The sequence below is a fragment of the Galdieria sulphuraria genome (genome assembly GCF_000341285.1).
Source record: "Galdieria sulphuraria unplaced genomic scaffold scaf_12, whole genome shotgun sequence".
Taxonomy (NCBI): Eukaryota; Rhodophyta; class Bangiophyceae; order Galdieriales; family Galdieriaceae; genus Galdieria; species Galdieria sulphuraria.
The window spans coordinates 22,389-43,829 of record NW_005178463.1 but is presented as its reverse complement, the minus strand read 5'-3'; the positions used below and the strand labels follow the sequence as shown (position 1 = coordinate 43,829).

At 38.6% G+C, this 21,441-nt stretch overlaps 9 protein-coding genes and 2 non-coding genes across 12 annotated transcripts; 7 read left to right on the top strand and 4 right to left on the bottom strand.

Annotated features, from left to right (window-relative positions):
• The first annotated feature begins 59 nt into the window (after positions 1–59).
• Positions 60–3,042, top strand: Gasu_18280 (glutamyl-tRNA synthetase). The gene is made up of 16 exons (XM_005707273.1): positions 60–302; positions 356–437; positions 491–629; positions 681–828; positions 883–997; positions 1,051–1,148; positions 1,195–1,263; positions 1,314–1,463; positions 1,514–1,609; positions 1,662–1,796; positions 1,843–1,986; positions 2,035–2,204; positions 2,253–2,424; positions 2,479–2,595; positions 2,653–2,742; positions 2,790–3,042. The coding sequence occupies exons 1-16, from the start codon at positions 102–104 to the stop codon at positions 2,964–2,966; spliced, it is 2,103 nt and encodes a 700-aa protein (XP_005707330.1). The 5' UTR covers positions 60–101; the 3' UTR covers positions 2,967–3,042.
• A 6-nt stretch (positions 3,043–3,048) lies between these two features.
• Positions 3,049–4,539, bottom strand: Gasu_18270 (nucleic acid binding protein). Its single transcript, XM_005707272.1, has one exon. The coding sequence runs from the start codon at positions 4,487–4,489 to the stop codon at positions 3,377–3,379; it is 1,113 nt and encodes a 370-aa protein (XP_005707329.1). The 5' UTR covers positions 4,490–4,539; the 3' UTR covers positions 3,049–3,376.
• Positions 4,540–4,549: 10 nt separating this feature from the next.
• Positions 4,550–6,064, top strand: Gasu_18260 (uncharacterized protein). The gene has a single exon (XM_005707271.1). It carries the CDS (start codon positions 4,576–4,578, stop codon positions 5,482–5,484), a length of 909 nt encoding a protein of 302 aa, XP_005707328.1. The 5' UTR covers positions 4,550–4,575; the 3' UTR covers positions 5,485–6,064.
• Positions 6,065–6,083: 19 nt separating this feature from the next.
• Gasu_18250 (ABC transporter, subfamily B, ATP-binding & transmembrane domain) lies at positions 6,084–9,179 on the bottom strand. Its single transcript, XM_005707270.1, has 6 exons — positions 8,482–9,179; positions 8,006–8,380; positions 7,629–7,953; positions 7,141–7,578; positions 6,868–7,083; positions 6,084–6,819 (listed from the first exon to the last, which is right to left on the bottom strand). The coding sequence occupies exons 1-6, from the start codon at positions 9,175–9,177 to the stop codon at positions 6,737–6,739; spliced, it is 2,133 nt and encodes a 710-aa protein (XP_005707327.1). The 5' UTR covers positions 9,178–9,179; the 3' UTR covers positions 6,084–6,736.
• A 10-nt stretch (positions 9,180–9,189) lies between these two features.
• Gasu_18240 (hypothetical protein) lies at positions 9,190–10,324 on the top strand. Of its 2 annotated transcripts, XM_005707268.1 has the most exons (3): positions 9,190–9,282; positions 9,347–9,537; positions 9,593–10,244. In XM_005707268.1, the coding sequence occupies exons 1-3, from the start codon at positions 9,194–9,196 to the stop codon at positions 9,616–9,618; spliced, it is 306 nt and encodes a 101-aa protein (XP_005707325.1). In that variant the 5' UTR covers positions 9,190–9,193; the 3' UTR covers positions 9,619–10,244. The 2 variants fall into 2 exon arrangements, with proteins under 2 accessions (XP_005707325.1, XP_005707326.1); XM_005707269.1 differs by having other exon boundaries at positions 9,347–10,324.
• On the top strand, positions 10,265–10,338 carry Gasu_nc0017. Its single transcript has one exon. It is a non-coding gene; the product is annotated as a tRNA-Ile (tRNA).
• Positions 10,339–11,469: 1,131 nt separating this feature from the next.
• Gasu_18230 (RNA-binding protein) lies at positions 11,470–12,624 on the top strand. Its single transcript, XM_005707267.1, has one exon. It carries the CDS (start codon positions 11,536–11,538, stop codon positions 11,977–11,979), a length of 444 nt encoding a protein of 147 aa, XP_005707324.1. The 5' UTR covers positions 11,470–11,535; the 3' UTR covers positions 11,980–12,624.
• A 260-nt stretch (positions 12,625–12,884) lies between these two features.
• On the bottom strand, positions 12,885–12,971 carry Gasu_nc0015. The gene has a single exon. It is a non-coding gene; the product is annotated as a tRNA-Arg (tRNA).
• A 1,068-nt stretch (positions 12,972–14,039) lies between these two features.
• On the top strand, positions 14,040–16,667 carry Gasu_18220 (uncharacterized protein). Its single transcript, XM_005707266.1, has one exon. The coding sequence runs from the start codon at positions 14,186–14,188 to the stop codon at positions 15,968–15,970; it is 1,785 nt and encodes a 594-aa protein (XP_005707323.1). The 5' UTR covers positions 14,040–14,185; the 3' UTR covers positions 15,971–16,667.
• A 441-nt stretch (positions 16,668–17,108) lies between these two features.
• Gasu_18210 (carbamoyltransferase) lies at positions 17,109–19,679 on the bottom strand. Its single transcript, XM_005707265.1, has 3 exons — positions 18,208–19,679; positions 17,800–18,158; positions 17,109–17,747 (listed from the first exon to the last, which is right to left on the bottom strand). The coding sequence occupies exons 1-3, from the start codon at positions 19,657–19,659 to the stop codon at positions 17,141–17,143; spliced, it is 2,418 nt and encodes an 805-aa protein (XP_005707322.1). The 5' UTR covers positions 19,660–19,679; the 3' UTR covers positions 17,109–17,140.
• Positions 19,680–20,289: 610 nt separating this feature from the next.
• On the top strand, positions 20,290–21,434 carry Gasu_18200 (ribulose-phosphate 3-epimerase). The gene is made up of 3 exons (XM_005707264.1): positions 20,290–20,853; positions 20,910–21,201; positions 21,253–21,434. The coding sequence occupies exons 1-3, from the start codon at positions 20,326–20,328 to the stop codon at positions 21,303–21,305; spliced, it is 873 nt and encodes a 290-aa protein (XP_005707321.1). The 5' UTR covers positions 20,290–20,325; the 3' UTR covers positions 21,306–21,434.
• The last annotated feature ends 7 nt before the right edge of the window (positions 21,435–21,441 follow it).

The window sequence follows — 21,441 nt, the reverse complement described above, 5'->3', positions numbered from 1 at the left end:
GCCCTTTGTCAAAAGTTACCAATATAACAATGAAGATGCTCTTTGTTCCTTCTAATGAAGAAGTATTGAATTGGCCACTGACTTTTGGGCATTGACTAACCATGCAAGTTGTCCTTTCCGACGTCATGCAGTCGCCTTGCTCTCTTGGTTTAAGAGTTACAGTAGAGTGGATAAAATTGCAAGAAACAAACGCGTTGAGTTTGATTACGGCCGACAAAAATCAATCATCAACCGACGTAAAGGAGCAAGAAAAGCGAGACTTGGACACCGCTCTTGACTTGGCAAAACGTTTTTGCTTTCAAGTAGGAAAACTTTTTGAAGTAAAGTTGCTTTATTTATATTCACTTTTTAAAAGTTGCTTGGCACTGATGGTGAGGACGGGAAAAAAGTGCAACTATGGCTACAGAAGTTGCTTTCGTTGACTCTAGTTGATCAAGGTATGGTTGCTTATTCCTGATAGACTACTTGTTGTGAAAATTTATTATTGTAGAATTTTTGTCAATATTGAACCAGCATCTATTATTTCGTTCCTTTTTGGTGGGTTATCGTGTCACCCTTGCTGACGTTATGGTCTTTTCAGTGCTTCACTATCAGCACTCTCTTGAAACTTTAGAAAATTCAAAATATCGGTACTTGAAAACATATAAGACACACCAGCTCACCAACTAAATGTTTTTTAGGTTTCTTTCTCGTTGGGCTTCATATATACGACAACTTCCACCCGTTACTTCAGCACTTAAGAATGTTGCCGATTTCGATTTTCAAGGCTGGTCAGATGTGATGAGATTGGTCGGTTCACGAGCGAACTTTGAATTCCTTGAGCTTCCAGTGAGTCAGACTCGAGCATAATTTTAGTACGGCCCTGACAGTTGATGATAATAGAATGCTGAATATGGCAAAGTTATCACAAGATTTCCACCAGAACCAAGTGGTTATTTGCATATTGGACATGTGAAGGCTGCGCTTTTAAATGACTTTTTTGCTCGGCGTTTTCATGGTTTGTTTAACCTGCTTTATTCTCAGAAAAAACATATGTAAACATGGTTTTAGGAACGTTGATATTGAGATTTGACGATACCAATCCAAGCAAAGAAAATATGGAATTTGAGTCGAGTTTCATTGAAGACCTTCGCCTTATTGGTGTGCATGTAAGTTTTTTTCATTGTTTTATTTTTTGTTTGACTTGTTTCAAAGGCCGATATTGTGGAATATACTTCAGACTATTTTCAACAATTGGAACTTTTCGCTGAGACATTGATAGAAGTAAGCATCTCTACTTTGCTTGAAGCTCACTATCATAATTCTTTCGGAAGGAAGGAAAAGCTTATGTGGATATGACTCCAACGTCACAAATGAGAGAAGAAAGACTAGAGTGCAAGGAAAGTGCTTATCGTAACAATGATAAAGAAACGAATATGAAGCTGTGGAATGAGATGAAATTGGGCTCAGAGCAAGGAATAAAGGTAAGAGTCCAGTCTTCAATTGAGAGAATAGTATGCCAACGACTTTCAAGTGCTGTTTACGTGCCAAAATAGATATGAAAAGTAAAAATGGAGCATTAAGAGACCCTATATTATATCGATGTTTGGCAAGTGTGTCTCATCATCGGGTAGGTGAAATAAGAAGGTGATATTGTGACTGGAACCAATTCGAATCCTTAGATGGGAACAAAATATAAAGTATATCCGACATATGACTTTGCTTGTCCTATTGTGGATTCGCTCTCTGGTGTGACGCATGCTTTGCGTACCAACGAATATCAAGACCGAGAAGCGCAGTATTATTGGATGTTGGAGGTATCTATCATCAGAATTTCGTATTTCATCTTTATGACTTTTCAAGGCTTGCAAATTAAGAAAGCCAATTCTTTGGGTGTTCTCTAGACTCAGTTTTATGTACACCGTTATGAGTAAACGGAAACTGCAATGGTTTGTTTCAAATAATTATGTTAGTGGCTGGGATGATCCCCGTTTCCCTACAATCCGAGTATGTCTTGAAATGATTTGTGCATTGAGATGTTAAGAAAAGCTTTAGGGAATTCGTCGTAGAGGAATGACTATTGAAGCTCTACGAGCATTTATTTTATCTCAAGGAGGCTCTAAGAACACAGTTTTGATGGAATGGGATAAGATATGGACAGTTAACAAACGTGTGATTGATCCTATTGCTCCACGTCACACTGCTATTAATAGAATGGCATACAGGTAAGCATGTCAGTTGTTGCAAGTCATTGTGTCTGATACAAAACTTAGAATTATTCAGATAACCAATGCAGTTGATGAAGTCCGCACGGTTCCCTTTCATAAGAAGAATCCAGACCTTGGTAACAAGATTGTCTTGCTCTCACGTTGTGTTATCATTGAAGAGGAAGACGCCAAAGAAATTAGTGTCTCTGAAATTGTGACTTTGATGGATTGGGGAAACGTAAGTTAAAGGTGTTTGTTTGAAATAATCAAGTTTCAAATTTTTGTCTTTTAGATTCAAGTTACGAAAATCAATGGAAAGGAGATATTTGCAGAGTTTTTGCCGCAAAATACAGATTTTAAGAAGACCAAGAAGCTTACATGGCTTGCGTTTGTTCGTGATTTGGTCCCAGTGAGTCAAAGACAAGAATGGCAACTTTTCTAATAATAGTATTGATTGCCTGTTTAGATTTGTCTCGTGAAATTTGATCATCTCATTACCAAAGCAAAAGTGGAGGAAGATGATCGCATGGAAGATATTATTCGCCACAATAGCAAAGTAAGCAATTGTCAGTAGTAAGTTGATATCACGTAAACTCTCATTAGATAGAAGAGTTTGCATGGGGAGATATCAATCTGCGCTTGTTAAGGAAGGGAGACGTCATTCAGTTTGAGAGACGCGGTTACTATATATGCGATAACATTTCATTGTCTTCTAGGGATGTTTCTGTCGAAGATTCTTATCTAACCCTTATTGAAATACCAGATGGAAGAGGAAGATGAGGTTGTGTCGAATAAAGCGCTTGATAGAGTTTATTGAAAGACTCTTTTTACATGAAATGAACTTCAGATTCAAAAGTGTTCAAGATGCAGTCGAAAGATGCGTTCAGAGGAATGAGTGAAGTTGAAATAGAAGAAGGAAACGATGAGAAAATGCGGGAGATATTCATGGCAGACTCATATTCCTAGCAAGCATTTCAAGAACAATTGAACTAGTCAAAGAAACTACTACTCTTGTCAACAAATATCCCTTTTATGATTTTATTTCTTAACTATTTGAAGACCGTGATACATTTCGCAAAACTATATTTTGAACAACTTTCAACTAGTGCATTCGTCTACTTGACAATAGCGTTCATAAATAACATCGTAAAAAGTTCAAGGGCAGCAACCCATTACCACGAACACGGTTACTACTCAGCATCATCTTTAAGACTGTCAGATAATGCAGAGTATCGATTTCTATTTCGACGAGCGTCAATGGAACTTCCATCGTTCCGTTCTTCCGAGAAATTGGACTGCATATTTGAAACTCTCTGTTTGCTCTTAGAATCAACAGTCTTGCTTTGTTGGTCTACGCTGCTTCCTCTACTCATTGCTCCTAAAGAAGAAGAAGAAGATTTCTCTTTACTCACTGGAGAATTAGTAAAACCATTTGTAGCCTTGGGAGTCTGTTTGTCCTTGGAAGCCTCTTCAATAATGGCTTGCAGTCCGCTAAATTTACGCCTTCTCTGACTTGTCTCTTTAACAGGCTCTGAAGAGCCCACAGTATTACTACTATTCCTATCTCTCATTGTCGTAACACCAGAATTTACTTCTGATCTTCTTGGTGTCGTCTGTTCCTGTTTCTTTTCTGCTGAGGACGTAGTTTCTTGTTTCAACAACTTATCTTGTTGTGATTCCAGAAGTAGCGCTCGAAGACTCCCGGCAACTTTAGAACCAGGACGTGAGCTTGCATAACTCTTGTTCTCTTCGGTTGCAAATTTAGATGACGAGTTCGTCACTTCTCTGCTTTTATCGACTTTCGGCAACTTTGCGGTCTCTTCCAAGGTCGGGAACTTTTCTTCAGCTGGTTTTGTTGTCAGCGAGGAAGAATCTTCGAACCCCTTTATTTCAGTAGCTTCACTTGACTTACTGTCAGCTATCTTCCAGCCCGTGAATTTGTCTTCTTTTGGCAAATCCTTTGACTGTTCTTCTTGAGAAGTAGCCTCCTTCTTCAAGTTAGAAAGTGAACGACCCTTTGTGTGTAGAATTGGCTGTCCATCTTGCTTTTCTTCCTCTTCTGCCCAGGAACCGATACTTGAAGAGCTAATAGAAAGAAATGAAAGCTTTTCCAGTCCAGCAAGTGATGAAGAAGAAGGTGTGACATCTAAGTTAACTTCGTCGCTTTCTTCGGCTTGCTTCCTTGAAATTGTTTCTTTTTTCATTTTGTCGTCAGTTTTAGAAGTTTTGTTCGATGAGCCAACTTTTTTCTTTTTCGAGTCCTTTTTAGAAAAGAACTCGTCCAGTTTGTTGGTCGTCGACATATTGATGGATTTCCTTTTCCAATTGCCACCCAACAAAAGAATTGTAGTGATTTCTTCCGTTGTTTGGAAACTGCAGTTTTTAAAGGATGGGAGAACGTAAAGTCTTAAATAAATATTATCCTCCGGATTTCGACCCAGAGAATCTCCCAAGGGCTAAGAGACCCAAGGATAGGTTAGAAGCAGTCCGCTTCATGTTGCCAATGACCGTAAGGTGCAAGACTTGTGGAGAATACATGTACGCAGGGAAAAAGTTCAACGCCAAAAAGGAAACTGTAAAAAACGAAGAGTACCTTGGAATCAAAATATATCGTTTCTATGTAAAATGTGCGAGTTGTTCTTCTCCCTTTACTATCAAAACGGATCCAAAAAATGCCGACTACGTTTGTGAACATGGAGTTTCTAGAAATTACGAAATCTGGAAGCAAGAGGAAGAGGCAGAAAGAGAAGCAGAGTCTTTACGACGAGAGCAAGAAGAAGATGCCATGCAAGCGCTGGAAAACAAAACAATGGACATGAAGGAAGAAATGGAACTTTTAGACACCTTGGATGAGCTGAAGTCGTTGAAAGCACGGCAAGCAAAGCTAGACCCCGACTATCTTTTATTTAGACAGAAAAGAATAGCTGAGAGGAACGGCGTGGCAGACAGTGCAAACGATGAAGAGGATATGCTGGCAGAGTGGTTTCATCCAAGGAAGAGACAGATGGTTGTTATTCGTGCCGAAGAGAAGGAAACGAGCGATACTGTGTTGGCTGAGCCTACTCGCCTAGATATTCAAAAGAGAGAGCGTTCAGCACCACGGAGTTATTTTGCGAATGGCAAGTTTCGTTTGAGTGCGGTAAGAAAGGAGCCGAGAGCGGACTCTTGCCAAGATTCGAAGGAATCGAGTGAGAGTAGTGTTGTTGGTAAAAATTTTAACGTCAGGAAAGCATCTGTTCTGAGTTCAATAGCGGCTTACAAGAGTGACTCTGATACCGATGAGAATAAACCCTCGTGAAACACACAAGCGAAGAAGCTATGACCTTATTATTGAATTTTTTTCACTTCACTTAGAAAGTAAAATTCTCGTGAAAGGCATAGTTTATTGTACATCTTTAGGATCGACTCGTACGGTCTTATACTATCAAGGAACGTTAGAATGTATGATTCGAAAGTTTTTGTAGATCCTGCGTGTTGAAGAACAAACTTGCTCAAGCTAAATATCTAACCTTTATAATATGAATCACCTTGGTAGGCTTTTTGGAAGATAATCAAACGTTCAACTAATTATTCCTTATTGAATAAATATTCTCGGCCCAGTGAAAGTGTGGAAGTAACGTGTCACTAAAAGCTGTCTGTTATTGCTTAAACGTCCGACAAAGATATCAGAACGCACTTTCCGATAAAGATTTATTACAGGTCCTATAGCAAGTGTCTAACAGTTGGAAAACTTAATATCACTCTAATTTGTTCTCAAGAAGAAAATACAGCTTGACTGACTGGCCGTCAAGAGGAACATGAACCAGCCATATGTTTTTTATTTCATCTAAAACTTATAACTTGTGCCAAACAGAACAAGATGACTGTGTCAAAGTGTTGTCAACTCTAACAAGCAGTATTCATTTAACAAACTTTATTTTCTATATGTAACATGGCCATTTCTTGAATATTTTACTCTACGAGAAGACGATGCAAAGTGCTACTCAATATTATGGTTCCTGTTATTTCAAGCTTTTGCGAATGCATAGTTTTGAAATATTCTCCCATCCAGCTACATTGCTGCACCGACAAAAGAGAAAGCTCATTGAGACACAACAAAAGCTAAACTTGTGCTTTCGTAACACTGTTTCGATGTGGATTATCCTTCCTCATTTGCATAAACTGATATTCGATTTCATCTCGTTGTAGAGGAATCGATAACACTTGGATAAGCGAATTTGCTGTCTAAACTTATTTTTTATTTCGTTTCAGGTCATCACTATGCTATATGTTGAAAAAATGAAAAGGTACTCTTATATTTACGAAGTTTAGATAGAATCATCTAGTAGAAAAAAAAGCTTCAAGTTCTGAGGTCACCAAAGCAAATACAACTACACTGATTCAAAGTTGCCATCAAAACTAAACAAGCCCAGTTCTTTCTTGTGTATTTCAAAGAACAACAAATTATACTATTTAAACATCCAATTCGAAACGGGATTTCTTCTCTTTCTTGTCTTGGACAAATCTCTTCTCCAAAGAACCTATTCGCAAACGACAATACCAAAAATCAACTAAATGTCTCCGCTTGCGACATTGTTACTTCTGACTGAAAGACTCTCGCTTTGTTGAAGGGACCACATATCAGCATAGACACCTAATTTACGATAAGGTGCAATTCCATATCTCAATAACATAACTTTACCTCTCTTAGCTAGCAAACTCGAATGGGAACCTTGCTCCGCAGCCTCTCCATTCATTAAAACGATAATTTCGTCAGCATCTACAATGGTGCTGAGGCGATGAGCAATCATTACACAAGTTCTATTTTGAGAAATTTCTCGAAGCGAGCTTAAGATCTCTTGTTCAGTGGAAGTATCCAAAGAGCTCGTAGCTTCATCACATAACAAAATCGAAGGTTCTAACAAGTACACAAACAATAAAGAAAACAATATCTACAAAGATGCCCATTTCATACCCTTCAAAATAGTTCTAGCTATTGCTACTCTTTGTTTTTCACCTCCTGATAATTTCAGACCTCTTTCTCCAACCAAAGTATCGTATCCTTGAGGTAATCGAATGATAGAGTTGTGAATGGATGCTGCTTTTGCTGCAGTTATAATTTCATCCATCGAAGCACTGGGCTTCCCATATGCAATATTATAAGCTATACTCTCGTTGAATAAAACAGTATCTTGTGGTATTACTCCAATATGGCTTCGTAACGACTCCACATTGAAATTGCGAATATCTTCACCGTTGATTAATATTCTACCTTTTGAAGGGTCATAGAATCGATATAATAGACGCAGAACTGTACTTTTGCCACAACCACTGGGTCCCACAATTGCAACTGTTCGCCCTGCAGGTACCTCAAAAGTAAGGTTTCGTAATACTTCTCGCTCATTCGAGTATCCTATATAGTACTTCAGAACGGCTTCATTGAAAACCTTCCATGAGACTTACCGAATGTAACGTTATCCAAAGAAATCTTGCCCCCACTACGCGGAAGGATCAAAGCAGGCAGTCTGTTACTATCCTCAACTTGTGGACGCACAGCCAAGATGCCAAACATTGCCTCCATATCCACCAAACTTTGTCGGACTTCACGATAAACAGAACCCAGAAAGTTTAAAGGTATCGAAAGTTGGAACAATAAACCATTGACCATTACAAGGTCACCAACAGTCATTGTACCAGCAACAATATCTTTAGCTGCCATCCACATAATCGCTGTCAAACCAACTGAAAAAATTGCATTCTGTCCAAAATTCAAAAGACTCAAAGTTCCCTTCAATCCAAATCATTCGAGTTTAATAAAAAAAAGGAAGTTGTCCACTTACTTGTGTTTTATAATGTGCCTCTCCATATTTTGCCAAAAATTTGTCATACTGCTTTGTTTCCAGGTCTTCAGCATTAAAATATTTAACTGTCTCATAGTTAAGTAATGAATCAACAGCCTTATTATTGGCCATATTCTCTGCTGCATTCATTTCCTTTCTTATCTTTGTGCGCCATTGAGTAACTGCCAAGGTATAGGCAACATACGACCCCATAGTGGTAGCAGTTAACCACACGTAACCCGAACCACAATGATATGCCAAAAGACCGCAAACTAGGCTCAACTCGGCAATGGTTGGTAAAACATTGAAAACTAAGGAACGTAATATAAAGTCGATTCCCTTTTGACCTCGGTCGATAGAACGAGTTAGTGCACCCTGTTATCATTATTAGTTAAAAACAAAATAGTCTTCAAAAGGCCTCGAAAGGAAGTAGGAGAGTTCTTCAACCAGAACCATTTTCCGTGCCTCATACATACCGTTTGCCGGCTAAAGTGAAATTTCATATCCAAACTGTGAATATGCCTGAAAGTTTTAACCGCAACGTCTTGTATAGCTTTCTGAGCAACCTTCGAAAAGATCGCGTTTCTCAGTTCATTAGTAAAGCTTGCAGTTACACGAGCAACACCATAACCTAATAAAGCCGCAACTGGAAATATCGAAAGCATTCCTGCTTGGGTTACGGGAACATTAAGACTGTCCACGACGTGTTTGAAAAGAAAGGGTACTTCCACGTTGAGCAACTTTGAAATAACCAACAGTCCCATTGAAATTCCGACACGTTTGCGTAAAGTAGGATCATTTTTTGGCCAAGTATACTTGGCGAGTTCTTTCAGAACCGTAGAAAGTCTCGCTGGTTTAACTTCCACTGTCTGGAAAGGAACTGCTGCAGCTTCGGAGGTCGATTTGCCCCTCAAAAGCTTCAATACACTTGTTACTGGAAGTTTCCAACGTACTAGTCTCTTCCAAGTTGAAGCCAAACCTCGTCTATCCTCTTCCACGAGTGTAGGTACTCCACTATGCAACTGTCTGAAACCTTGGAATATGCGAAAGTTTGTCTTCGTCTGGAAATCCTCAGTGAGTCCTACTTGTGTCAGACCATAACCTTGTATGACTTTAGCAGAAGCTCCAACGCTTGTTTTAGGGAACCAACGGAGCCTTATAAGACAATGCATTAAACTAGCTCTGTACATGGAATATCCGTTATTCATTCAATCGTCGCCACGCAGGATAAACAATTCTGTCTATCAGTATCGAACTGAAGAGCTCGTGCACGTATTGTAAGTCTAAAGAGCAGCTCTCTTGGTTTCATCATTCTTATATACTTCTACAAACGTTATGTAGAATTCTTAGAAAAACAAGCTGTTTGTTTTTCCTACAAGGTGTCTCTAAGAGAATTTCTGACTCTCCAACACGCCGTGTTCATATTGCAGGAACATCCGGGCTGCTTCTTTCGTTAAAGTTGTTTAGTGGTTGTTCTCGCGTTCATCTATTTCTTGCTCTTGTAACAACGGTAACTGAAATCCTTTTACTGNGTAAGTTCCGTGACTTGATTTTCATAAATTATTTATGCAACTTTCTGTATCAAAGAAAGTGCATTGAAGTTTTTTTTTTAACTGTTTGAAAATTTTAAAGAATTTTCTTGTTCTGAAGAACTTGTCTTTCTAATATTAGATTTGTTATACCTGTTCCGCAGTTTCCGCTTGAGAAATCAAAATTTTCCTAAACGTTAGAAGAGGAAACAGGCAATTCCCATGCATTAAAATAAAGAATGTGAGTCATAAATGAACATGTAAGTAGAATTTTATTTTACAGAGAAACACAATAGGATACGAAGTCGAGAAACCTCGGACTAAACGAAAAATTTGCAAAAAAGATATCTAAAACGAAGTGGATTGTTCATGTTTCAAAGCCTTGAAAAACTCATGCCATGTATGTTATTCTCATTATATAGTGTTTGAAAGAATCAGTTTCATCCATGAAAAATGCTGAATGCCTTTGACTTTTAGAATTTTAAAGAAAGGTTTCGACAAGCGACTGATTTCACAAAATTTGCACGTTTGAACAAAGCCGTTCGCCATCTCATTTATTCTGAAAATTTGCGAACTTGTGTATAGTGGTGAAATAAACAAAATGTTCTTTTTTTGCACACACACACATATATATATATATATATATATATTGTTGGATATTAGAGAAAATACCTTGGGAAAAAATCACTCAAAGAATTGATTATTTCATTATTCCCCTGTAGTATTTGCTGGTCGATTAGCTCAAGTGGTTAGAGCGCCGTGCTAATAACGCGGAGGTTCTGAGTTCAAGCCTCAGATCGACCATAAATTTTTTGCCCCTAGAAAGGATTCTCAATTTGAGAGGTAACATTGAAGGACTTTGCGGTTAAAATTGCTAATTTGTTTGATAATGCAGAAAGTCGAAGGTGTATTTTGTAATGTTGTTTTATTATTTTACCAAACTTTCAGATACAAATGTTCACTTGAGAAAGCCTTCTAGTAAGCTGGGTACTTTAACACTTTGGAGATGTTAGGCTACGTGAATTGTGTTTCCTAGTCCTGTTTCATCAAACGCGTCTTGAATGAGGTTCAGAAATATTTCTCTTTTTGGATTTTATTGTCCTGAAACACTTCTAATTGACTTGCTACAAATATTTGGAAACACCCTTTGACTCAAAGATTCCAGCATGATTCCAGGGTTCTTCGACAGAATTTTCTCGTTGCATCTGCTGAAACCTTTGCGAAGCGAATTCTTCGAGAACTTTGCTGAATATGTGCAATTTTCCAAAGTTTATATCTGATCAAGGAAATCGTTTCCAACTTCTCAAGAGCAGCGTCATGAGAGCGTTAGTATCAAAAGATTGTGAGAAGCACTCGAAAAATTACTCTACGTCAATTCTTTCAAAAGAAATTTTTTTGTTATATGAATTTTTCTTCTGAGAGAGCATTGGATGTGAAGTGACGAATAACATCAAGTAATGCCACATAGTTGATTTGAATCAATATTAAGAAATTTGCACAGAATATCATTATGCTCAGCTATTGATGATGAAAACAACTGCATTTCAACTGGTATTAGTATCAAGTGTGGGAAGAAGTCGTACTACGCAAATGGTGTAACCTTGAATGGAAAGGGACCGTTCTAGGATAGACCCTCCGATCCGTTTACTTATATTAACTTTGTAATAAAGTTAAAGCAAGAATCTCGAGTAGCCCTTTCAAGCGTTATTTTGTCATTCTATCCTTGCGGATAGGATCTGAATTCCTTACATAGGACGAACTAACTCCCGTCCGAACTGGACCATGTTAATATAACAAAGGTAACGAAATATTACCACAACGACAGTCGAAACATAATAGGAAAGTGTAGCGATATTCTTCAAGCAAGCAAATAAGCGTCAAAAGGGCAGTAAAAAGGAGTGCCTATTCCAAATTTTCTGTACGCAACAGAAGATAAATATTGTTCTTGGATCTTAACCTCTTGAAATCATAACTAATTCACGATTTATCGTTTCGGGGACGATGGTGGCCAACGGTGAACCGGGTGTTATATACATAGGTCATTTGCCACATGGTTTCTACGAAAACGAACTGAAGGGCTTCTTCTCACAGTTTGGGGAGGTGTTGAAAGTACGAGTTGCAAGGAGCGTTAAAACGTTTCGACCAAAGGGCTACGCTTTTGTAATGTTTGCAAACCGTGAAGTTGCAGAAATTGCTTGTAGTGCAATGGATGGTTATTTCATGTATAATAAGATTCTAGTGTGTAAAGTGGTGCCACCTGAGAAGGTTCACCGGAAGATGTTCAAAAGATTCGTTAAAATCCCTTGGAAGAAATTGGAAAAGACTCATCGTGCTTTGCCCTTAACTGAAGCCCGCAGAAAGAAACTCTGGAGCAAGCAAGAAAGAAGAAATAAGGAGCTAGAAGTAAAACTGAAGAAATTGGGTGTTTCATTTTCTTTGTCATAAATTGCCCAGTTTTTAAGCTGACACCTTTGATCCACCCTTTAATTGCTACTCGGCCCTTTGTAACTGCTACTTGTAGTTGAAGAGAGTCATTCCGAAGAGAGACTAGTCAGTTGATTCTGGCAAAAATACAAATTGTTCGAACAACTTGAAACCATTTTTTTAACTCACAGACGCCTTTGCCTTTCAAAACTGGAGTGTCTGAATGCAAGAGTCACCTTTTCAAAGAATGAAACCTTTCATCCATGTCCTATTCCTTTTGGGCGCCATCCTTTTTGAAGCGTTTAGACTGTAGACATATTGAATTGATTGAAAACACTTATTGCAAATTTCTGTGATAACTTGATTGAATGCTCTATCGTGCATCTACTTTGGTCTATCTTCATCATAGCTGAAGTTGGCTCACGAAATTCTTCTGATAAGTTGAAAGTACTTATCGTACTGCGTGATTGTTTCTTTGGTAACAAATCAAACAAATATGACAACTGGATACCATTAGTTCTTTGTGTAACTGCAGATAGGAAATAGTCTCTCCTCAAGATCATAAATGCGTGCTTTCCAAATTATATTTATTTGCTGAAAGCATTATTCCAGTTGTATCCATTCCTTGGTGTAATATCTTTGATCTTTGCGAATGTGGCATTTGTGTGAAAATATGAAAAACAACTATCCATATATGGACAAATATTTCTACACTACATCTAATTGATAGAATCTGAGACTTTGGGAGAAGACAACATTAATGAACTGCAAAGAAAAAGTTCTAGTCTTTGTGTTTAAGGCTACTTTAGAACATTATATTCTTCATCATCCTTGTAAGCTTTCTTCTAAAATTTGAAAAGATAAATTGTAAGACAAGTCGAAAATTTCAATATGAGTCAAAGTTTCTCGAAAGTTGAAAAAAAGATCAGCCCCGGCGGGACTCGAACCCGCAATCTATGGATTAGAAGTCCATCGCCTGAGACCCTGATGATTGTCCATTAGGCCACGGGTCCTCACAACATAAGTTGTGGTAAGTTGACAATATATTTCACTATACTTTTGCGAATACGACGACTTGATATCATGGTTCTTTACAAGTTAACTTGAATAATGAGAAAATCGGTTTTGGATGTAGCATATGTAGCAAAACGTTCTTGAATATGTACGTTTGTATTCATAAAAGAATCAGCAGTCGTTGTCATTCTTTTGCGTGATACAAGCCGCTTCAGTAGAGAACAAAACACTTAGTTTTCTCTATCTGAACTCTGATGCCATTCTCGGAAACCGGCAATGATTTAGCGTGACTGTGCAGATGCAACGCTTACCATGACATTTCTGAGAATGTAGAGAATTAAAATAATTTATCAATTTGCCAAGGCTTACAGACTATGACCGGCAAAATGGCTAAGAAAGCTATGTCGCTACAAAAAGTTTTAAAGAATCAAACGTAGAATAAAAAAGTTCGATCCAATTCATAGACAACACTACAGGAGTGTATCTCGCTTTGCTTCAAGAACCGGTCGGCAATGATACTCTCATATGCTCGAAGCCACGACAACTATACAATGACTCTAACAGTAAAACGCAATCATATTAACGCAATCTTGAGTTGCAATAACGATCAACTATCCTGGAAAGAACTTGAGGCAGCAAGACTTGCCCGAGCCATTCCGGATAACTCCCTTATCTGACTACTGTGGGCAACAATAAAACTTAAGCTGCAAGTTACTCGAATTTCACTGTTGAGTAACGAGATTTGCGTCTCCATGAATTGGGACGACAAAGTTCTTCCCTTTCTGAGTTATTCTCTTTTAGGCTGTCTGCGAAGTGGGGTGGGTAAATAAATTGTTTATAGCACACAATAGGTCCAACCTGTTGTACATAAAACAACTGTCCATTAGCTATTTTTAGCAGTGGTCAAGGAGGACAACACCTGTTCGACCATGACCTAGTGTGGGGAGGCGGATGAGGGTTGAAATTTTTAAGAGAATCACGAAATTCTCACCGCACAATTAGTGACGACGGATGCAAAATAATTCTCCGAAATTCCGTTGGTTTCCATAAGAAGTTTTTTATGGCCGTAATCCATTCGATTATTGTTTTAGCTCAAATGGGCATGAGAAGCCATTCTTCTCGGAAGCAGTGCTTTCAACAGAGTTACGTCTTGGGAGGTACTCGTGTTATTTGAATTTTGCTTTTCATTCGTTGTGTATACTACTCACGTAAAATGAGTCATCACGAAGAAGACTTGTCATATGTTGAAAAGTATCGTTATTTTCCTTTGATCGAAACGGTACACAAGTATTATGGAGGAACTAACCATAAGGAACGCTTTGAAAGCGCCAGCACGAAGGTGACCTTGTTAGGTATCGCAAGATTCGTAGAGTGGCAGCTTAGTTCGTTGGGCTACAAGTGCAACAGTACCGCAGAAGATTTCGAACAAAAACTCGGGAAAGATTTCTGTAGCTTGATTGGAGATTTCTATGCCATCCACGTCAAACCCGTTGTATTGTGCGAAGAAGAAACAGTCGAAGAGACAGACAGCCTAGTCCCGTCAACTTATGATAGCAGCAGCTCCGAAGACGACTTTGACAAAAAAGGCAGAAGGTTCAATCAGTGCCCAGATTACCAAGTGCCCTCGTTGCAAGTAAGTGAGAAAGCTGGAATCAAAAGCAAGAGACCTCTCTCTGACTCTGCAGCTGAAATATGCAAGACTGGTATTGCGTCTACGAAGTATAGAGGAGATACAGAGATCTCATTTGCACGCATATTTCAGCTGGGTACTGTCAGTCAACCCCTAGACTCAGAAGTTCCTCCAGATGCGCCATATGATGGCCCTCCCGTTCTTACTATGTCAGGGTTTGGTGAACTTGGAAGATTTGGTAACCAAGTTATTCAATATATGTTTCTGAAATGTTGCGCAATGGTTCATCAAACATCTGTTCAGATTCCTCCTTGGATAGGAGAATCGCTATTTTGCATTAGGGACAGTAGAATTGTCAGAAGGTTTCCTGCCGTGGTGGAATGTTCGCATATGAAGGCAAATTCCACTTTTACGGATACATTCATGAACTATATAAAAGTTTCTAACAATGGGAGAGATGTTAGAGAAGTTGGCCCGGATATTCTCTTGAACAAAGGCTGTCACTCAGATAGATTGTTGAACGTTGATGTCTGGGGGTGGTTTCAATGGCATACAAGCATTTATAGACCTTTTCGATCGTTCATCAGTAATTTGTTTCGTGTAAAACCCGACCTGAAAGCATTTCTCGATTCAGAGATTGAGAAGAAGCTTTGTCGTCTGGATAGTTCAGCTACTTTGGTTGGTGTCCACATTCGACTGGGAGACTACAAAGATATTTCGGCAAGCTCATTTGGTTATTGCGCTCCAACCAAATGGTATCTTGAATGGTTAGATTCTATATGGCCGAAGTTGAAGAATCCCGTTCTCTTTATTGCCTCTGACGAGATTGATGTTGTGGAAAGAGACTTTGCCTTGTATAACCCCAAGACATGCCGTTCTCTTGGTCTAGAAATGCCAAAAGATTATCAGGGCCTTGGGGCGGACTTTTTTCCAGACTGGTATATTCTTACGCAGTGTAACATTTTAGCTATTAGCAATTCTACATTCAGTTTCACGACTTGTCTGCTGAACCAACGGGAGAATGCCAAATTCTACAGAGCTCATTATGCCGACCGTATTGTGGAAATTAGTCCCTGGAACACCGATCCTATCGTTCATAGAGAACCTTGTAACTCTATGTTGATGAACGTGTTGAACACCATACAGTTAGTTTATGAGCAGCAAGGTACCAAAGCAGCTTTCAAAAATGTCTTTTTACACCTTCCTTTGTATGGAATCCGTTCTCTGATCATGCGGACAGTCTTGAGCCTCAAAAGAGAAGATTGGCGTAAAGGCTTTTTAGATTCGTGTCTTTTTAGGAAACGCAAGTTAAAGGAAACCTTTGCAAGTGAGGAACACCAAGCCAAAAGATCAAAAGTCCTGAAATGACGCTTCATTTTATACTGTAGTTATCCACTTTGCAAACAATTTTGGGATAAAACAGGGAATCTCCTTTTTCTTTCAATCCAGAGAATATTTGATGCGTTTTTTATATAGTCTTTGTAGTCAACTAGTGTTGACTTGTCACTCCTGCACAGTACGTTCACCACCTTTGTATCTCAGTGTCCAAGGAAGGTAGTTGATGTAATATATTGTTTATATAGGAGATTTTTCAACATCGGTCCTTCCGTTTGGTTTCCACACACCAGTCAAGACAGCCACAGTTTCAAGCTCCACGTTGTAGAGGGATGGAAGGTACATAACCACAACATTGAAGACGCATCAAAATAATCACTTATCAAGTATTTTCATAGTAGCAGAACAGGGCCAAAATGAGACAAGTCAGTCGCTCTTCAAAATTTGGGAATGTTTCTGCCAAAAAATTCGAAATCTTATTAGGAGATGTCTAAACTCCTGTGCATCTCTTCGCGACTTCATCTCTTTTGAAACCCTTGTAGCCTCAATCACAAGTTGAAAGAGTGAGCTTACCGAACCTTGGTGTCATCGCAAGCAAGCTGTAGATGTTGCTTCATGAGTTGCTATTCTAGGCATTCTCATCTTCTTAGGGTGAAATGAATATTTGATATCCTCTTTCGCAGTCAAATGTACAAGATCATAACGAGCAGATAAATAACACTATATCCTCTTACAGCCAACTCATATAGCAAAAAGATAAAAAGTTGAATTATTGAGTAGAACAGGTGCCAATATTCGAGTGAAAAACATAACCAATCTTACTTTTCAACAAGCTAAACTATCTAATAAATCTGCTGGAATGGAATAGAGTCTAAGTGACAAATGAATATTTAAGAAAGCCAATGATTCTTCAAATCCTCAGTTATAAAGATCCAACTTCTTCAGTGTAGTTACATCAATTGGGTTATTGCCATCCTAAACACAGATTGTCAAAGGTATTCATAGAATTGTTTCAGCATCTATACTAGACGAGAATATTCAGAAACGAGGAAGGAAGTCATATATTGCACCTTTCCGGATACCATTCGTTCGCCTCATTGCTAAGTTTGAAGCACGAATATATATATATATATATATACAAGAATTTGCTTTTAAGAGCAGCTGCCAAAGCAAGCTTGAAGAAACGAGCGGGCAAAGAGTTTCTTAAATCTCTAGAAGCGAGATAAGTCGCAACTTCCACAAAAGTTCAAGTCTGTCAACAACAAACTTGGCTTCTATGATATCTTCCATTTCTTCGATTAGTTCTTGTATAATATCTGCACATGTATATTTGTTACTGGACGCCAACTGCAAAATCGATGTATCAATGTCTGAGCCAGGTTGATGAATCTTTCCAGTCATATCAACTATTTCAAAGTTGACTTCACCGACGAGTGGGTTCTCTAAAGTATGAATTTGGATGGGCTCTTTTAAAACAACTCTCATGGAATGATAAGCTTCAGGAAAGGATTTCTTCCGAAATAATCTATCTTCTAATAGGAGCCAGTCTATCTCCGTTGAAGTATCCAAAAAGGATTCGAAGGCATCATAAGGAGTCTCCACTATTGGTTCTCCACGAATGTTAAAACTTGTGTTTAAAACTGCTGGAATCTTTGACAGTTTATAAAATTCTGAAACTATCTCGTAAAACCAAAAATTATCCATTCTTCTTAATACTTGAACTCGAGCAGTCTTGTCCACATGTACCGCTGCAGGAATTTTAAGAATCATCTCTTCTTTGATAGATAATGTGGCTGACATGTAACGACAACTGTTCGTCATATACAATTAAAAGCAATCTCTAGTCACTAAATGCTACTTACCTTTCGGAAATAGCTTTCAAAGGAATATTGAATTCCAGTATATCAACAACATTCTCTTCCAAAATTGTAGGCGCAAAAGGTCTAAATGACTCACGGAACTTTACTCTCCTATTAAGTTTATCCTTCATATTCGGATCGGCAGGATTGGCCAGAATAGAACGATTGCCTAAAGCACGTGGCCCACTTTCAGCTCTCCCACGATAAACTGCAATTACATGATTCCTATACAACTCTTGTGCAACAAAGACTGTGATTGACTTCAACCTATCGTTCATCTCTTTGGATGGCTTTATTTCCTCTATCCAAGGCAGATACTCTTGTACAGCCTCTTCAATATCGTCGTTAGAATAATGAAAGCCCTACAAATAGTTTCATTTTCATTAAATAGCGAGAAAATTCACAACTAACTAGGAATGGAGAAACTATTCTTGAAGATGTTTGACTCCTCATGGTATGCGAAGATATGTCGTATCTCTTAAAGTAGTGATATCCATACAAAGCGCAACCAATCGCAATACCTTCATCTCCAGGATATGGTGGAATCCAAACATGACGAAAGCAAGTTTCTGAAAGAATCTTTCCATTAAGTGAACTATTCAAGAATAGTCCTCCACAGAGTCCAAGAATCGGAACATTGTGCTCCTTAGAAAGCCTCCTTATCAAAGAAATGACGATATCTTCTGTATCCTTTTGTATTCGATAAGCCAACGCTGCGTAAAATTGAAATAAATCTTCATCACATTCATTCCATTGATTTGGATAAGGAAGTTGCTTTAAAAGGTCCCAATGAATATCAAGTCGTTCGGGCAACTCACCAGAAAGTATGTTTTCATTATCCAGCCTCATTATCCATTCTTTCATTCTCGAAGTTCTACCTGTCTGAGTCGGAATATGGTATGCCGCTAGTCCCATGACTTTACCTAGTACAGAATTATCACCTTGTAATAACAGCCAAAAGAAAACTTTACCACAAGAATTCCAATCTCCAAATATATGACTCGCAATACGACTATACACCGCACCTATCGATTCCATGTCTTCAAATGAATGATTATAGCACTCTGCTGGGGATTTTTCGCGGGACCAACGTTTCCATATCAAATCGATACCGTCCTTTGAACAACGATAACAACTCTCTGCTTCTCTCAAGTTTTCAAAAAGTTGGATGTTCTTGGGATAACATTTACTATTCCATTGGTGTTTCCACTCTCCAGGCTGTCTGCTTGTAACATGCATCAAATCATGAATATATATGTTTGAAGTGGTATCCTCATTTGCGAAATGGTTTGCTAGTTCTCGGCTTGAGTCTCCCATACCATCCATAACAAGTATTAAGGAGTCCTCATTCGACGCAACAGCAGCTTCAAGCTGGGCATACACTGACCAAGTATGTGCCAAGTGATGGCTTATCTCTATTTTCGGTATTCCCGGTAAAAGATTATATGGAGAGAGATACTGCTTTGGATAATAGTTCATCTGGCTTGTCCAGGGCAGCTTTTCTTCGAAAGCGCTGATTCCATAGTGGTGATTATTCTGGACCACGAGAACTATGTCTTCAAATGCAACCCCCAGTCTTGCAAACATATGTTCCACTAGTTCACCAACATCATTTCCGTCATGTTTGCGTCTTGTAAACCTTTCTTTTGCATAATTTACAACTATATCTCCCGTGTTGCCATTCACCAGGCAAACACTGGCATCGTGACTATATTTGTTGATACCGACGATATATTTGCAATATAACTTGAACAGTCGTAATTTGAAACAACCCTGGCGCTTGCATCGATAACCAAAAGTTAGTTTTCTTTGTTTTCCAGTGAGACTTGCGTAACAAGATAGGAAGCCCACATCGTAGCTCATTTTAGGCCGACCGCATTTGCTATTGTTTGGTTTCCTACATTATATTGAAGCTCACAAGTTATTTGCTTAATGCGCTCATCTTAGTGGCTCTTGCAATATCATTATACTTCTAGTCATTTGCTTCTAGAAACTAAAACACAGTGAGAACAGATCGTCACCAAGACAAGGGACATTCTGTACTTGGCAAATAATATAGTTGACATATCTGAGTAAGTGTAAATAGAGGAGATGATTCTCATTTCAACTTGGATAGTTGTAAGATAATCAATATCGTTTGAATATACCATTTTCTTAAAAGTTGATTTCCATATTTGAAACTACGAGAATATTCAAGAATTGTCTTAGAAAAGCTTAAAATGTGACATTGCTTTTAGAAATGAACTTTTCCTTTGGACTAGATGGACTATTCGGAATATAATTAGCTACATGCGAGGTTTACAGTGGCACTATCGTCAAAATCTAGTCGTTGTACACAATAGGGGAAAAATAAAGACAGGTTGTTAACTCATTTAGTTTAACAAGAGACAACGTTGTAAGTTTGTGAATTGCTCACAAGAAGATTCATACTAGAAAGTTCCAAAATAAAATTCTTTCACGAGTGAAACCTATATCAACTTTTAAGTTTCTTCTTCGTTCTTTGGTCCAATTAATTAGTGAGGTCTGGAGATGAGATTGTGTGGTTCAACAAGCTGCACTTTCATAAGTCAGAATATCAGTTTTTACTCTCACTCCGCAGTTTTGCCCAGTCGAAAAATATGCTATACGTTTCGTGAAAGCTGGAATTTGGCTACAACGAGAACTGTCAAGAAGAGCTTGTTGGTACCTTGTATTGCCCGAGTTGAAACCGCCCCACCCAACAAGGTTGTAGTGTCTCCCTCCATACTTTCCGCGAACTTTGCAAAACTTGGAGATGAAGTCAAAGCTGTAGATGCTGCTGGAGCAGACTGGATTCATGTGGACGTTATGGATGGACAGTTTGTACCAAATATCACTATTGGTCCACTGGTTGTATCAGCACTGAGGCCCATCACCAGGAAGCCGTTGGACGTTCACTTGATGATTATTCAGCCAGAGTTGCGTATTCCAGATTTCGCAAAGGCAGGTGCCGACATAATTTCGGTGCATGCTGAACAAAGCAGCACAATCCATCTACACCGGACTCTATCACAAATTAAAGAACTTGGATGCTCTGCGGTAGGTTTAGTGAAAACTTGCTTTTGCGATTTTTTTCAGGATCGCGTTTTTCTTAGGGAGTCGTTTTAAATCCAGCTACACCTGCTTCAGCAATTGAATATGTGTTAGAGTTGGTGGATTTGATTCTTGTCATGTCAGTGAATCCTGGTTTCGGAGGTCAAGCTTTTATTCCGGAAGTACTTCCGAAGATATCACAAATACGTAAAATGTGTGTAGAGAGATCGCTTAATCCTTGGATCGAGGTAGATGGTGGCGTCAAATCGAGTAATGCTCATTTAGTCATTCAAGCCGGTGCCAATGCGTTAGTTGCTGGCTCTGCAGTTTTTGGTGCAACAGATTATGGGAAAGGTAACTATTTTGTTATCGTATTTATATGATACCAACTAACTTATGGTTAAGCCATTGCGGAAATACGAAACGCTAATATCTATGCTCCTTCTGCGATGGTCTGATAAATTTAGGAATTGTTCCACTTATTAAGCTTGAGCAGTCGTCCGATATTGGGGGGAAGAAGGTTCCGTCAGTAAAGGGATCAATAAAACACCAACTATGGAGAAAAGTGCTCCAACTGCCATTCCGAAACTAATA

Coding starts and splice junctions, on each gene's coding strand:
- Gasu_18280 (XM_005707273.1), top strand. CDS start 102: ATGCAAGTTGTCCTTTCCGACGTCATGCAGTCGCCTTGCTCTCTTGGT. Junction 1,987..2,034: donor CCCGTTTCCCTACAATCCGA/GTATGTCTTGAA, acceptor GAAAAGCTTTAG/GGAATTCGTCGTAGAGGAAT. Junction 2,743..2,789: donor TTATTCGCCACAATAGCAAA/GTAAGCAATTGT, acceptor AACTCTCATTAG/ATAGAAGAGTTTGCATGGGG.
- Gasu_18270 (XM_005707272.1), bottom strand. CDS start 4,489: ATGTCGACGACCAACAAACTGGACGAGTTCTTTTCTAAAAAGGACTCG.
- Gasu_18260 (XM_005707271.1), top strand. CDS start 4,576: ATGGGAGAACGTAAAGTCTTAAATAAATATTATCCTCCGGATTTCGAC.
- Gasu_18250 (XM_005707270.1), bottom strand. CDS start 9,177: ATGCATTGTCTTATAAGGCTCCGTTGGTTCCCTAAAACAAGCGTTGGA. Junction 7,579..7,628: donor TTTGGATAACGTTACATTCG/GTAAGTCTCATG, acceptor AGTACTATATAG/GATACTCGAATGAGCGAGAA. Junction 7,084..7,140: donor AGCTAGAACTATTTTGAAGG/GTATGAAATGGG, acceptor TGTACTTGTTAG/AACCTTCGATTTTGTTATGT.
- Gasu_18230 (XM_005707267.1), top strand. CDS start 11,536: ATGGTGGCCAACGGTGAACCGGGTGTTATATACATAGGTCATTTGCCA.
- Gasu_18220 (XM_005707266.1), top strand. CDS start 14,186: ATGAGTCATCACGAAGAAGACTTGTCATATGTTGAAAAGTATCGTTAT.
- Gasu_18210 (XM_005707265.1), bottom strand. CDS start 19,659: ATGAGCTACGATGTGGGCTTCCTATCTTGTTACGCAAGTCTCACTGGA. Junction 18,159..18,207: donor GAATAGTTTCTCCATTCCTA/GTTAGTTGTGAA, acceptor AACTATTTGTAG/GGCTTTCATTATTCTAACGA. Junction 17,748..17,799: donor TTGAAAGCTATTTCCGAAAG/GTAAGTAGCATT, acceptor TATGACGAACAG/TTGTCGTTACATGTCAGCCA.
- Gasu_18200 (XM_005707264.1), top strand. CDS start 20,326: ATGAGATTGTGTGGTTCAACAAGCTGCACTTTCATAAGTCAGAATATC. Junction 20,854..20,909: donor AAGAACTTGGATGCTCTGCG/GTAGGTTTAGTG, acceptor CGTTTTTCTTAG/GGAGTCGTTTTAAATCCAGC. Junction 21,202..21,252: donor TGCAACAGATTATGGGAAAG/GTAACTATTTTG, acceptor CTTATGGTTAAG/CCATTGCGGAAATACGAAAC.